This window comes from Silurus meridionalis, chromosome 1, assembly GCF_014805685.1.
Source record: "Silurus meridionalis isolate SWU-2019-XX chromosome 1, ASM1480568v1, whole genome shotgun sequence".
Classification (NCBI taxonomy): domain Eukaryota; kingdom Metazoa; phylum Chordata; class Actinopteri; order Siluriformes; family Siluridae; genus Silurus; species Silurus meridionalis.
The window spans coordinates 27,888,698-27,905,248 of record NC_060884.1 but is presented as its reverse complement, the minus strand read 5'-3'; the positions used below and the strand labels follow the sequence as shown (position 1 = coordinate 27,905,248).

The 16,551-nt window shown below is 36.9% G+C and overlaps 1 protein-coding gene across 6 annotated transcripts in view; it reads right to left on the bottom strand.

Annotated features, from left to right (window-relative positions):
- lrp8 (low density lipoprotein receptor-related protein 8, apolipoprotein e receptor) overlaps positions 1-16,551 on the bottom strand; it is a 195,740-nt gene that overhangs the window by 10,185 nt on the left and 169,004 nt on the right. For all 6 annotated transcript variants that reach the window (XM_046854040.1, XM_046854048.1, XM_046854005.1 and 3 more), the window contains exons 12-16: positions 15,232-15,350; positions 13,935-14,074; positions 9,091-9,232; positions 6,075-6,227; positions 5,009-5,383 (exon numbers count right to left, since the gene is read on the bottom strand). In XM_046854040.1, the coding sequence (XP_046709996.1) occupies positions 5,009-5,383; positions 6,075-6,227; positions 9,091-9,232; positions 13,935-14,074; positions 15,232-15,350 (929 nt within the window). The remainder of the gene's footprint in view (positions 1-5,008; positions 5,384-6,074; positions 6,228-9,090; positions 9,233-13,934; positions 14,075-15,231; positions 15,351-16,551) is intronic.

Sequence of the window (16,551 nt, the reverse complement as noted above, 5' to 3'; positions counted from 1 at the left end):
AGGAAGCAAAACAAACATTCTGATTTGCTTAAATGAAATTTGTTACCCTGTTAACAATCCAGCACTTGATAGATCATCTTGTGGTGGTGTGGAGGATCTGAACCAGGAGGAGAACTGCTAATGCACAGCTCATTTCCATTAAGCCACAACTAGCTCTCTCTGCTATGTGAGATTCTCTCTGTCCTAACAGATTCTTTCTCTTCTGGTTTTTCTCTGAACGACATTGGAAGAAAGCTGCATTACAGCACCTCTCATGACTGCTTAGAGTCATTAGGAAGCGGGCGAAAAGGCAAGAAAGCGAGCTGGCAGCCCTTTCTAAAGCATCTGTCATTTAGCCCAGAGCTGCAATTCAGTTTCTCTGTAAAGGAGCGCTCAGCAGCTCGGCTATATTACATTTAGACAGTGATAAAATATCCAGGCAGCTATATTTCTGGTTTGACTCGTTGGCTGGCTTTCTAAAGCTTTAGCTGAGAGACTGAGGGGGAAAAAGGTCTGGAACAGTAATGTGCTGTGAAGCTGTGAAATTATCCCTTCAGTACAAAGCTTTCATTGGATTTTAGGGCAGATCTACACACACTACATGTTCAATATATGGGTAGTATTTTCAGTTTTAACCTTTTAATTAGGTTAAATATATGAACACAATCCATATTGCATGATTTTGAGTGGTGATGGGAAAATCGAATCATTTTAGTAACTTCTTTAAATCACAAACTTTTTTTAGTCATTTAATTCATTTCATTATTCTTTTAATCACCTTCACATCTTATAAAGGTGTCACTTGACACGAGGACAAATGACTCACTGCATATCGTTTATGGGATTCACGTGTTAAAAAAACGAACGACTCGGTCTGGAAGAGTCGAGAGATAAATTGCTCAATTAAGTTTTCTGTAAATAACTTACGAAGATTTTTCTATGGTTTGCTCATGAGCATCCAGCAGAAAATGAACGAATCACTCTTTGAGACTACTTGCTCTACTGAGTCACATTAAAGATTCGTTCAAAATGAATCGTTCATGAATGACGCGTCACTAGTTTTGAGTAATCTTCTATAAATTATAGGTATTATAATCTATAGTCTGTAACAACAAAGATCTTGAAAGATCAGGAAAATTACGAAAATATCTAATCATCAAAATATTCTGTATACAGATGTTGGAATGAGTCCCTATGGTCAGATCTTTGTAAGAGGCAAGGAAAAGCTTTCTGCTGTAAGCAAATTCAAGACTTTTTCATGAAAAGCTGCTATTTCTGTCCTATTGTAATAACAAGTGCAAATGAGAAAATTGGTATTAATACGGGCTAAAATGTAAGTGATAACAGGAACTAACTTGTCCCATGAAATGTGAGCATAAACAGTGTTAGAATGACTGGCTGCTCTCCCGGTCTCACAGTGTGTGTCCGTGTGCGCTTTTTAATAACAGCCTGACAGAGAGAAGGTAGAGCTAAAAGAAGGTAGAGCTGTCTATATAAAGACAGGAGGTAGGGGGCGTTTTGGTTTCTGCTGAAGTTTACGATAGGTAGATGTACACACAAATACACCCAGAAGATTTTAGATTTAGATATTGTATAAAACATAGGATTCTTGCATCTGAATCCCCCTGAGTGAGGCACTTTCTCTTGTTATTGGTGCTGGCGTTATTATAGCCGGACAGGACCACTTACCGCAGCGTGCAGAGGGATAAAAGGGAAGAGGACCAAACAAGGCCTGGGGTAGTGTTCATCAGTCAAGCCTGGCTGCGTCTCTCCTCCAATGTCTGCTCTAATTCAGTGGAGAGTGAGCACTGCTACCCAGGGCTAGGACCACAGTCTAATCCATCACTCTCAAGTGGCCTGGTGCTGCACAGCAAGCAAATTCCCCCATACACATTAACTTTCACACGCTGCACACTCCTCCTGCTGCTGTGAGGTATACAGAGTGGCCATGAGCTTGATCTCATTTCCATTTCCAATGTACAACAGAAGTCAGGGGTTTGTTGAACTGGAGACAAGAACTCCACATAAATAAGAGCAGATGAAGTCGTCTGAGCAGACTGAGAGGCGGGCCAAACAAACGCATAGAGACAGGCACACATGTAACCATGTATATGATCTTACAAGCACCATCTGTCATGTATTGCTGATACTCTGTTTAAAAAGGATGCTGTGGCAATGAGGAGAAAATACTCAGGTGCATTGTAAGGGTACTCCGGTTTCTTCCCACCTGCCAACAACATGCTGGTAGGTGAACTGGCAACACAAATTTGTCACTGGATGGAAATATGTGCCCCAGGGACAGTTCCTGGGATAGACTCCAGATCTTAATCACTCTATATGAGAAACCTTTCAATTCAAAAAATGTGCTTATATCAAGGCATGCACAGTGGTCCAGTGTTATTATGTTCCAAACATTGTTGAATGACAATATCTCTATTAGAAAATAATGACAAAAAGCCACAACCCTGCACAGATCCTTATAAGGAAAAAATACTGCTTTTATATCATGCTACATAAAACTAGTAGACAGTAACAAAACAAATGTAATTCGTTACTGTACCTAAGTCGCTTTTTCAGGTATCTGCACTTTACTGAAGTATTTCCATTTGGGGAAACCTTTACTTTAATTTCACTACATTTCAAATTCAAATATCTTACTTTTTACTCAACTCCATTTCAGCATTAGTCCAACAGCAAGCAGAACATTTTGAGAGGAATAAATGATGGAAGAAACTCCAGACTCTCAACTTGCCACAACATCCGTGGGCTCATTTGCACGATTTATTTTTAGGTAGTTAAAAAAGACTCATTAATATAATTCTATTAATTGATTGGTGTGCTAAGATTAAGAGTCTTTTCACATAACCTGAGTTGATGCAGCAAGAGTCTAGTAACAAATAATAGTAGGGACATTAAAGTCATAATCAATCATAGTTCTTTGGATACTTAAGTACATTTGAAGGCAAATACATTTTTAGACTCAAGTGAAAGTGCTACTGTATCTCTACTTTAACTCAAGTACATGGTTTGCGTACTTCGTCCACCACTGATAAAACACTAATACTAATTCTAATACTCAACGCTTACAGAATTATATTGGCATTCAGGGACAGGCATTAAGCTGTTTTAAATCCTACCTGTCCGATCGTTACCATTTCGTAGATTTAAATGGAGAGCTATCCAGGCTAATGCTAGTGAACTATGGCGTGCCACAAGGTTCAGTAGCTTCCATTGTTATGCTGATGATACCCAACTATATATCTCATCTAAACCAGGCGATATAGCTCAATTAACCCGGATAACTGAGTGTGTTAAGGAAATAAGAGATTGGATGACCCATAACTTTCTACTATTAAATTCTGATAAGACGGAGATTTTGCTCATCGACCCAAAAACTAGTATACAGAAGCACCAGCTTCTCAACCTGCATTTAGAAGGATGTTCGGTAACCACTAGTTCAACAGTAAAAGACCTGGGAGTTATTTTAGACAGCAACTTATCTTTTAAAAATCATATCAATCAAGTTACAAAAACAGCCTTCTTTCACCTTAGAAATATTTCTAAGCTAAGAAATATGTTGTCTATATCCGATGCAGAGAAGCTCGTTCATGCGTTTATGACCTCCAGAATAGACTACTTTAACGCGTTACTAAGTGGATGTCCTGCATCATTAATAAACAAGCTTCAGTTAGTTCAGAATGCTGCAGCCATAGTTCTTACTAGGTCAAGAAAATATGACCACATATCCCCGATCTTATCGTCCCTACATTGGCTTCCGGTTAAGTTTCGAATAGACTACAAACTACTGCTACTTACTTATAAAGCACTAAATGGATTGGCCCCCATGTATCTCTCCAGTCTTTTAACACGCTACAATCTGTCACGCTCCCTGAGATCTCAAAACTCTGGGCTTCTAGTAGTTCCTAGAATAGCAAAGTCCACTAAAGGTGGTAGATCATTTTCACATTTAGCTCCTAAACTCTGGAATAGTCTTCCTGACAGTGTTCGGGACTCAGACACACTCACCCATCTTTTTAGCAAAGCCTACACATAACATACGTCTCACATCATAACCTTGTGCTCCAGAACATCTGATCACATGCACATTATCAACTTGTGCTGTTAATATCATGAACAGCAGCTACGCTAATTCCTCTCCACTGCTTCTCTTTCTCTCCCCATCCTGAGGCTTCCTGAGGTTTGGCCAGCTCCAGTCACGTCCCACCTCATGAAGATTATGGACTTTAAAGAAGTAGATGCCAAACTCGCAAACATCCTGAACCATCTAGAGACGTACCAGTGCCAATTGGATCCCACTGCATGTGTGGAGTTTGACATTGGACCTCCTGGAGTGTTTAAAGGCTCTGGCATGGAGAAGCTGATGCTGGATCTGTGATGATCACAAATGTTGAGCTCAGTAGCTCCTACTTTTATACCAAAGACTGTTGAAAGAACATTTACTTATAATCTTATACTCCAGTACTCATGTTAGTTCTCACTCTCCAGTGTTCTGTATTGTTGAAAGATTTATGATCAAACTCTTGATGTCACCCAAATGAGGAAGAGGTTCCCCTTTTGAGTCTGGTTCCTCTCAAGGTTTCTTCCTTATAACATCTAAGGGAGTTTTTCCTTGCCACAGTCGCCATGGCTTGCTCATCAGGGATAAATGCACACCATTCACCTTGACTGTTGATTTCTTTAAAGCTGCTTTGAGACAATGTCTTTTGTGAAAAGTGCTATACAAATAAACTTGACTTGACTTGACTAATACAAATACTTATAATAACAATACCAACAACTAAAGGACAGTAAGCATTTTGAGAATGTTTAAATGAGTGTTAAATTAATAAGTAAAGTTAATTTAAATAATTTGAAATAGTCTTACCCAGACCACACCTCATTTTATGCACAGTGCCAATAATTCTGTAGCTGTACATGTTGCCATGTTAACATACACATAAATGTATAGAAATATAAAATGGCTATAACGCTGAACCATGCATCTCATGCTCAGAGTGAGGTCACTCACCGCGATGTGAATGGTTGCTGTCCCCACTTTTTGGTCCCGCTTTTTGAGAGACAGTGGTAGTTTTGGGTGTTTGGCTGCTGGCTGTTGTGTTCTGGGTAGAAACAGGTTGTTGCAATGATGGTGTGGTGCTGCTCTGAGCGCTGCTTGTTGTGAATGATGGTGATGGAGTTGAATATACGGTGGGGGAAGTTGTTGTGGTGAGCGGAGATAATGCTGTGGTGCTGTGTTTGGTAGAAGGAGCAGTCGAGCTTAAATCACTGGTTACACTTGGAGTAGATGATGCTGTACTGGTGGTAGTTGGAGTGGCTGATGAAGGTGTGGAGGGTGTAGAAGGCTCAGTTGTAGAAGGAGACGTTGTAGTTTTATGCTTTGGTACTGTATTGGGGAGAAAGATTGAAGGAATAGTGTATAAACATTACCAAAACTGCCAGAGTAAGTAATAGTGATGCAAAGTTCTGGAAGAAATATTTTGCTTTGAGAACACTGCATGTTGAATTGATGCTTAGGAGCTGTTCTGTGGCCGATTTTCCAGGCTAGCTAACTGTCAGATTTTACATTTTAGCAGGCAATTTGTGATCTCGGTTCAAAGAATGTTCATAACAAGCTGCATTTATTGTTGAAATTCAAGACAGAAATTATAATGAAAAAAAAAGCGGGTGAGGGAATATTGTAGCTGCTATAATGCAAGTGATAACAGGACAATGCGCAACATTAAATGTAACTACTCTTGATGAAAAATTGTCAATCAGTAATAAATAATACTATTTAAATAATAAATAATAACTGCTAAGTACAATACAAGAAAAACACTATACTGCCTGCATAAAATATTTCCCTTGTTAGGATAATAATTATTATACTTATAATAAAATTGCACTTGGCTGTAAAAAAAAAACAAACCCTTTACATCAGGCCACATTACACCATCATTGATTATTTTCCCATATCAGCACACCCTGTCATGCATTACTTATTACACAAAATAATGTCATATACATTTTATGCATCTCAGTTTTATCTTTCAGTGTGGTTTATTTCACAGTCTTGACTTGAGTCGTGCTCTTACCTGCAACACAGCGGCGCATGTCTGGGCCGAGCTCAGCATCATCGGGACAGGCGCATGTGTATTTGGGCGAGTGCTCTGTGATCTGCGGTGCTCTCAGGCACAGGTACTCACAACCTCCGTTGGGCAAACTCCCCATATTACAGCTGTCTGGTGCTGAGAGAAAAAAGCGCACAGTGTGAACTGAAGTGCATTGGCCGAGGGGGCTCTGCTAAGTAGTGTGTGCGTTAACGCTTACATGTTTAAACATCATCATTACAGGCCAGGGGTCTGCGTAAAACGCAAGGGCTACTATTAGCATAACATTGTGATTAAAGTCTGGCACTGGCGCAGCAATACAGTTCAGTTATTACTTGTCCTTGGCAATCTGTCTGAGAGAGGAATGACCCTGTTTAAAAACGCAGACAACAAACGCACTTTCATAAGTGGAGTTCGTGGAGTTTGATTGCTTTCAATGTGGTTATATAAAGTTGGAGAATGCGCAAAAAGTCAATAAAGGTGGCTACATGCTGTACACACATTAGTGTGCGCTTCACACGTAATCTACAGGGAGCTGGAAGAAAGTGATTGAAATGTGGTAGGATGAACTGGATTAAAATTATTTCTCTGGAAGCATTAAAACAAACATAATAACCTTTTGTTATTGTTCGCGTTGTCGCATTTTCCACTTACTAATCCAGGATCCACAAATAGATCCGTGTGAGTGAAAAGTTGGTGGATATTCTGCATACCATAATTCAACCCAATATCAAAGTATGTTTTAGAGTGATCATGTGCACTAATCTGCCAGATGCAACAGTGGGATCCCAATAGCAAGGACTTTATAGTTACAAGAATGAAGAAAGATTCCTGCTCTGCTAACAAGTCTAACCCTGCTTGTTACTAATCTGTATGGCAGAAATACCCTTAATACACTTACAAACTGAATAGAAGCGTTGGAAGATTACCTATTTCAGACAAATGACCTTACCATGACCTTCATGCTGTTCACTATTACAAAACGTAATCAGTTCGTCTGCTGGTTACTGTGATAATTCAATATAAACAACAACAACGTCAGATAGACGCATGCACGGCTACTTGGACAACCCGAAAATAGAATGTTTCCATCACCTCGCAAATTGAAAAGCGGAACTACAGTAAATCAAGAAGAGCAGATTAAAAATAGGAAATGTTAGCTTTGTATGTAAACATAATAATGTCCATTTTCCACATGAATTGATCAAATTTATACTAAAAATGTTTTCATTCCAGCATTCTATCAGCTTTACTTTTTTATACATTGTGTTGTGGATACAAAAACTATATCTCTATAACTTTGTCTTTTCCCAGGACTAACAGCAGAAAATAAAAGAAACATACTGTTTATAGAAGAATGTCTCTGAGATGATCATAACTGTCTAAAAGTGGATTTGTAAAATATATATATAAATATATATATATATATATATATATATATATATATATATATATATATATATATATATATATATAGTACAGACTAAAACTTTGGACACACCTTGTGTGTCCAAACTTTTGTACAGACCAAAAGTTTATATATATTATATATACAGTACAGACCAAAAGTTTATATATATTATATACAGTACAGACCAAAGTTTGGACACACCTGCTCATTCAAAGAGTTTTCTTTATTTTCATGACTATGAAAATTGTAGAGTCACACTGAAGGCATCAAAACTATGAATTAACACATGTGGAATTATATACATAAAAAGTGAACTGAAAATATGTCATATTGTAGGTTCTTCAAAGTAGGCAGCAAGAGAATGCCAAGAGTGTGCAAAGCAGTAATCTAAGCAAAAGGCTGGCTACTTTAAGTAGTTTTGATGCCTTCAGTGTGACTCTACAATTTTCATAGTCATGAAAATAAAGAAAACTCTTTGAATGAGAAGGTGTGTCCAAACTTTGGTCTGTACTGTATATATATATATATATATATATATATATATATATATATATATATATATATATATTTTTTTAAGCAACATTTTTATTTAATTATATATATATATATATATATATATATATATATATATATATATATATATATATATATATATATATATATAATTTTCTTAGGATTGATTGTTTATTGTATTAGTACTTTATGACATCTACTATATTTGAGAGGTTAAGCCGCAGGTATGTGCAAAATACAAAAAAAAAAAGAAAGGCTTCCCAAGATGGTAAGTTTCACTACAACTGTGACCATGATGAAGTGCTTACCGAAGCTTAATTAATTGACATAAAAAAACAAATAATTAAAAAATAATTGTGAAGTTACCAATTTCACAAATCCAAAAACCACACTAACACTTATATCAACATTAAGATTTCAAATTTTTTTTCACAGTATTGTTCATTGTCTCTTTAAAGTTTGAAATAAAGAGAATAATGTTGAAAGGACCAGGGAGACAGTGGAAACATAAAAGGGCTGAAATTCAGTGTACTTCACAGCAACTCCCTCCAGCTCCCAAGAGAAGAAAGAGAATTTAAGGATTATCTTATTTCTGAGCCAAGCTTCCTCTGCTCCGAGCGCTGTGCGCCTTCTTATTGAGTAATATTTCACTAAAGCTATTGTCACAGCGCCTCATGAGGTTTCCCTTCTGTGAATATTACCCTGTTGTCCAAGAAATACACTGAACCAAATTACATTTCCATTCGTTCAACACTTCTTCACTTAGCTTAAATGTGTTTTCTGGCTTATGTTAGCAACTTGAACACATTTACTACAATATTAGTACCTACTACATTATTCTTACCTTTTAACACCAACATTCATTTCATTTATATGAATTAGGAAGATGAAAGTGAGAAAGCTACAAATGTTTTTTATTCTTTCTTACTCAATTTGTATTGTAAATCTGTGAGACTAAAATGGGATTTCTTTTAAATTGTTTACAAGCTAAATAAAAAGAACACAGGACATGAGCTGTCTGTTCTGAAAGGTAATGGTTGTTGTTTATTGGTTTGGTTTCTGAGTTTTGCATCTGACCTTTGGGCTGCCGGAGCTCATGGAACACCACCACGTCCAGCGGGCTGTTCAGGTGTTGTGCCAGCATGGATATATCATGCCCTGTCAGTCGGTTCACACTGTAGATTGCCTCATCCTCCAGATCTGTCCAATATACACGATCCTGCACAGAAAAAAACTTCAATTAAAAAAATAAATATATATATATTAGACCCTTCAAAAAATCATACAATCTATCATTTTGACTAGGACCAGGCATCTCCTAAAAACAATATTGTCTACTCCTTCACTCCTATCAACAATGCCAATATTCTCTATTGACAGATAGTTTACCTTTTATTATACCCATCAGTTGGATGTCATGTGAACACAACATTTCTGTAGGCTATAACTGTGCCAGAAACTCATTACTGTTACATGTCCTATTTGTCTATACAGTAATTTACTGTCCTGTTATGTATATACAATTTTACATTTGTGCAATCAATCGTTTCTGAAGCTATTATTAGAAAACGTTATTTGAAAGGTCTTGTATGTAAAATTTGTATTATGTAATACAAAAGATTTAAAGTGGTAGCTTGGTGGTTATGGCACTGGACTTTAAATCCAAAGGTCATGAGTTCAAATCCCAGCCACACCTAGCTGCCACTCCTGGGCCCCTGAGCAAGGCCCATAAACCCATAGCTGCTTGGTTATATGGGTGAATTAAAATGTAAGTTGCTCTGGAAAATGGCGTCTGCCAAATGCCGTAAATGTACTGTACTGGAATGTCAATATCGTACTGGTTTTGGTCAGTATGACTGCTTTTTTTTCATAATCAAAATAAAAAACAAAATAAAATTGTGAAATCAAATCAATCCCCAAACTTTGAGCATGAGACGGACTCGCAACAAACATACAATCTGATCTGGTGATCCATGTTTTATCATGATGCAGCACATACACAACTAAAATAAACACATCATGTAACTGTGGCAATTCGAACAGATACACTGCAGAAACTAAATATTAAAAAAATGCTAAATAATTACAGACAACCTCACAATTCTATGAACATGGCTGCTTTAAATAGGGGCGAGTGCTCAGCTGGGCAGAAAAAGATGAAGCATATAGGTACCTGGTACTGAAGAAACTGAAATCAAAGCAAAAATACATTAAAACAAGTAGAAAATAGTGTGAGAGAAAAAGACAATGAAATCAGATCAGATGTATAATGCAGGGTATTTCATAACTTTCTTTCGGCTTCTCCCGTTAGGGGTCGCCACAGCGGATCATCCGCATGTTTGATTTGGCACGTTTTTACATTGGATGCCCTTCCAAACGCAACCCTCCCCATTTATCCGGGCTTGGGACCGGCACTAAGAGTGGCTGGGGTTGGTTCCCTGACCGGGGATCGAACCCGGGCTGCAGTGGTGAGCGCCGCATCCTAACCACTAGACAACCAAGGGACCTTAATGCAGGGTATTTCATGTGCCTAATTAAATTTAATCGCTGGAATTTCCAAGAACCCACCAAATGTACACAACTTTAAGAAAACATCACCTCCTTCTGCCATCCTTCTATCTCTCTGTGTCTCACTTTCACATCTAAGAAACCCATATCATTGTTTCCTTTAATACCACAAAGTGGACACGGACGGGTCGGTTGCCATGACTACCCGATGTTCGCACCATTTTGGTTCAACGAATTTGAAAGCAGGTGAGTACAGAGGAAAACAAGTACCTCACATGCAGGCTGCTAGTTTTAAGCAGGGAAAGGTCAGGCCTTTGGCTCCCTGCAGAGTTTCAGCAGATTCTCACTTACTGCAGGATGAGAAGAACTCGGGCAGTGTGCTCTTTCAAAATGCAGTCCAGCTCTGCCACTCAGAGGAAAATCACACTCTCATGCTGCCTACAACTGGTGGGTTAACCTTTTCTAACAATATCTTTTTCCTTTGTATTGTTTTTAAGACTTATAATAACACTCTTGATATCACCCAAATGAGGATGGGTTCCCCTTTTGAGTGGTTCTTCTCATGATTTCTTTCTCATACAATCCAAGGGAGTTTTTCCTTGCCTCAGTCGCCCCAGGCTGCTCATTGGAAACATGAACTTCTAGTAAAGCAAATTTTCCAGACGCAAAAAACCCTCATTCTTTCTTTTGTGTAAAGTTTGTACCGTAAAATCAATTCATAGTGTAATAATACTAGCTTAAATTTTCTCTGAGGTAAACTCTCATATCAGAATTTGCGTTACTGACACACCAGCACAACTGATTTACTCGCACTGATACATAAAGTGGTGCAAAATTGGAAGAAGGTTCACTTTTAATAGTATTAATCCATAACTAACATAAGATCTCACAATAAAACTAAGTTGCTCAATCAGTTTAAGAGCTAATATGATCAAAGTCTATTTTTACTGCAAATAATAGTTGCAATAAGAGCAGCATTAATACCTCATAATCAAAAGGTCTTTAGTTCAATAGTGAAATTGGGTTACTGTTCCTCATGGGTTCCTTTGTCTGTCTCCTCTGCATTCTCCATTTTTTCTCCAACATTTTAGTAGATAAAATGACAACTCCTAGATGTTGTGATGTGTACATGTTATCCTAGGGTGTATCTCTGCCCTGTGCAGTTTTTTAGAACAGGCTTCACTAGCACCCTGAATTTATTAACGATCATTAATGGCCATTAACTGGCTAATCAATCTATAAACCTTAATGTTCTCAATTCAATTCAATTCATTTTTATTTGTAAAGCACTTTTAACAAGAGACATTGTCCCAAAGCAGCTTTACAGAGGTTATGGAGTTGGAATGTATAAGTTTATCCCTTTCAAGTTTATCACGTATAAAGGCAAGAAAACACTCCCTGAGATGGAATGATGATGAAACATTGAGAGAACCCACCCTCATCTGGGAAGCCCTGACATGAGCAAACTTTTGATGTTCATGTTATATCTCATGCTAGCTAAAAATATTTTTGAAAACTATGCGTTTTTGTGTGCCATTCAAAGAAACATGATAAAGTACAATTAACATTGGAGTACTCAACTATGGTATTGAACAACAACAAAAAAAACTGAAAAAGGAGAGAAAAAAAACAAATAAATAATTAAATAAATGCATGAATAAATAAATACAAATAAAAAAAGAACAAATGAAAACAAAAATATATATAAAGAAAATTATTAGAAAACATGGAATAATAGCAAAGAAAAGCAATGACAAATGAAATACATAAAAATTTTAATAAATAAATGAAAATAAATGAATAAATATAAAAAATAAGCAATACTAAATATTCCATATGTGTTTGCATTTTTGTGGACTCTCTGAACTCTTTGGTCTCATCTGCATAAAGCTACAAAAGGAATAAGATGTTAGAAACCACCATGGAACTGCTGCAGAGTGAAGTGCAGAATTTCAGCAGTAGTTTAAGTTGCAGCCGCGAGGGTTGTGCAGTCCCTGGCACCTCATTTCTCAAATACACAGGACAAAAGTTAAAGGAAGAGGGAGAAAGTCATTGCTTTCCCTTTGTGGGCTTTGGCTCCTGGGTGCTGTGGTGTTGAGTTGGCTCATTGACTGGCCTGTAGGAGGCAGAAGCTGATGTATGGTTTGAAGCTGCTGCCTTCCTCACGGCTGCTCTAGAGTTGCCTGCCTGTAAAGGATTTTTAATTTGGTTTGGGTTTTTAGCTACTGCCAGCAAACCTCAGTCATCTATCTACTCTCCCAGCGAACAGCACTTCTAACCACAGCAGGAGGGCGTGTGTGTGTGTGTGTGTGTGTGTGTGTGTGTGTGTGTGTGTGTGTGTGTTAAAATCACTGTAATTTCTGAACGATTAAATTTTTTTTTGTTAAATCTCTATTAATCCCCTTTGAAATAAAGTCTACACTGCAATTACATCTTGATTACTCCATGCTAGTGGGTAGACAGAGGCAAAATTGTGTCCCCGTTCAAATACTTACAGAATGTTATGTGAGCTAATACACATATATACACATATCAGCAAATCAAGCAACCACCCTCTCTGGGAAAGTACATTTTCAATCCCCAATACGCTACACAATTTTTCTTCAAGGCACATTTTCACACTTTTCACACCTCTGTTCCACTTACAAACGGTCCGCCTCACATATCAGCCATGTATATATCTCTATAATACAGTAAGTGTGCTGTGTGTGTCAGTAGTGAACGTGTCAGCTTCAATAAGCTCTATGTACAGCTCTACTTTATCAGCGAGACCTACAGGTCCACATCCACATCCCTGTATGCGTGGGGTCTGTATACTGAGGTTCTGCTATACACAAACATTCTCTGGTCAAAACTACAGAAGTATTCCAAAGAAAAAGAATGACACAAACAATAAAAGGGAAAAACAAAACAAAAAGCAGAAAGTGACCAGTAGGAAGAGACCTTACAGAAAAGAAATGGGGAAAAAAATAGTAACAAATAAAAGGATAAAGGAAAAAAAATAAACAATAACATTGAAAAAGAGAACATAAGCAGTAGCCATAATAACATAATAAACAAATGAATAAATAATAGGAAATGAAAAAACAAGATAAAATAAGGAAATAATAATAAAAAGAAAGAAAGAAAGAAAGAAAGAAAGAAAGAAAGAAAGAAAGAAAGAAAGAAAGAAAGAAAGAAAGAAAGAAATAAACTACCTGTACGTAATAGAAAATAGAAGGAAGGCAATAAAAACTGAAAAATACACAGGGCAGTGGCAAAAAAAAGAAATAAAAAATTACAGAAATTAATAAAAAAGAGAGAAAAATAAAGAAAGAAAGCTAGAAAGAAAAAAAGAGAAAAAAAGAAAAAAACCCCTACAGGTTGACTGTGAAGTGTGCATAAAGATTTTGCGATGAAATTACACAGCTTACCTCAAACAGCGTGAGGGCGAACGGGTGGCCCAGGTGCTCTGTAGATGAGAGCAGAACTCTTCGATTATCTCCGTTCAGATTCACGCTGGAAATGTGGTGCAGTTTGGAGTCTACCCAGTACAGGCGTCTATTGGACAAATCTGCTGACAAAATTCAGACTAAATTACGGACACATTCAGATCTTTTTTAATTTAAATTGTCATAAAGCCAGAAACTCGTTCTAAAACCATACTGATAAACTGCTCACAATGGTGGATGATGAATACGAAGCTAAAGACCAAATGACATGCAAACAAACTACTCACATACATGGAAAAAAAAATCTTAATTTTCCTCAATTAAATGCACCATATGTGTAAAATACATTATATGAACAAAAGTTTGCAGACACCTGACCAGATTATTGGTATATCGGTTTTGAACATCTCAGTCCACATTTAGTCCCCGCTTGCTGCTAATAACCTTCACTCTTCTGGGAAGATATTCCACTAGATTTTGGAGTGTTGTGGTCATTCAGCCACACGCGTGTTAAAGTCGAGTACTGATACTTTTAGATGAAGCTTCATAACAAAGCTCACTGACACGACTGTGTTCTTGAAAATGTGTGGTCACAATGGAATTAATCCAATTAATCCAATTAATCCAATCCATAAGATGGTCACATTATACATTAAAATCTCAGGTCACAGGAAATATATATATATATATATATATATATATATATATATATATATATATATATATATATATATGTATATATATATATATATATTTTTTTCTTTTTTTCTTTAAATACAGAATTTTTGTTGATTGGCCTGATGAAAAGCTGAGATTAAATAGTCTGAAAACAGATGAAAATATTGATAATGTTTATATAATTCTGTTTGGTTTTGCGTAAACTTAAATAGTTGGATAAATAGTGACAAGAAAAATGCTGGGTTAAGAAGCATCAATTCTGCCCCCATTTCTTCACATTAGTTCCTTTGTCAGTTATTGTTTTTCTCCTCACATTTTGCATTCATTGGATCTCTCTCTCTCTCTCTCTCTCTCTCTCTCTCTCTCTCTCTCTCTCTCTCTCTTAAAAATACACATTGACATGAAGCTTGACATGCTAAGCAGGAATTAACAAAACTCTTCAATGTCTCATGCTTTGCTTTTCTTCATGTCTTCCTTTTACCTTCCTTTCATCACTCAATATCAGGATATTTCTCCAATTTGTCACCATTTCAATTCACAAACATTAACTGCATACTTAAGAAATACAGTTATGCCTGTTTATGCACCAGCACCTTTTTACCTAAAGTAATTCCATTAGGCCATTCGATTCTCTCTGACACCAGCACCTGGCGGTCCACGCCATTCAGTCCAGCCTTCTCGATTTTAGCTTGTGTCCCCCAGTCTGACCAGTACATAAACCTGCAGAGAGAAAAAAATCATAGTCATCAGGTTTTTAACCTGAAATTTGGATGAACCTAATTATATATATTGATAGCAATTGCTCTCAGCAGAAAGCTAATCATTGCTGATTATCCTGTCAAAGATTTAGGCTGCAACTGTAAATTTAAATGTTTTCTGAATATGTCTATAAAACACCTCATGAAACTCATACCATAAATCCAGATTGTAGAATCTGTCTCAACCCATTATAGGATTTTGAGACCTTTTTGAAAAATGATCTAAATTTTACTACTTAACATTTGACCATATCGGACATCTGATGCTAACATAGGAGTTGTTGTTGTTTTTTCAAAAGTAATAAATCGTACTTAAACCTTAAAAAATGCTCAATTCTGATCAATGATGGTTAGAAATATCGGTTGATTTATTGAATTTTTTTTATAACACCAACTCTAACACTAGAATTTGACATTTCCTGAAACAAATGTAATTGGCGCTTGACAGAAATATCACTGGCTTATATTAATGCACTCTTTCTTATTGTCAGGGATCCACCAGCCACACCCTTGCCAAACCTTCCAATCACTTCAAGCAGCTCACCAACTTACTAATCATCCACACCTGGTCCAAATCAGTCACCACTCTATAATAACCCTGTTTATCCACAAGCTCATTGTCTGTTCTACAGCTTAGGCTAATGAACATTTTGGACTTCCCAAGCCACTCCGTTTGGTTTTTATTAGCGTGCAAGATTCTGTGTGTTATTTGCTCTCACGCTGCCACAGGTTTCTCCTGGTTTAGTTTTCCCTAGTTTGGTGCTATTCTTCGTGCTTTCTGCCTTGCCCTTTTTGTTTCTTATTAAAAGGCCATCGTTGAATTCACTTCGGGTTCCAGTACGTTCTTTGCGCCTGACACTTATACATTACTGTATCTATAGTAACAACTTACACAGGCATTAGTATCAAGAAACTTAATATCAAACAGATTTAACCTGTTTAAAGCCTTCTTCGTTTATCGAAGGAGTCTTCAGTGTAAGCACTTTGTAACAGTCAAAGGAATAGATTTAACTTTTAGTTGGAATTTTTTTTTAGCTTACTAACATCAAGAAAATCTGTTCATAGATTATAAAATGTGACTACAGATGATAACGTTTTCCCTCTATCACTAGCTTTTCATCAGTGATATTTTGGCATCTGGTCTTGGCTTGCAAGCACCAAAG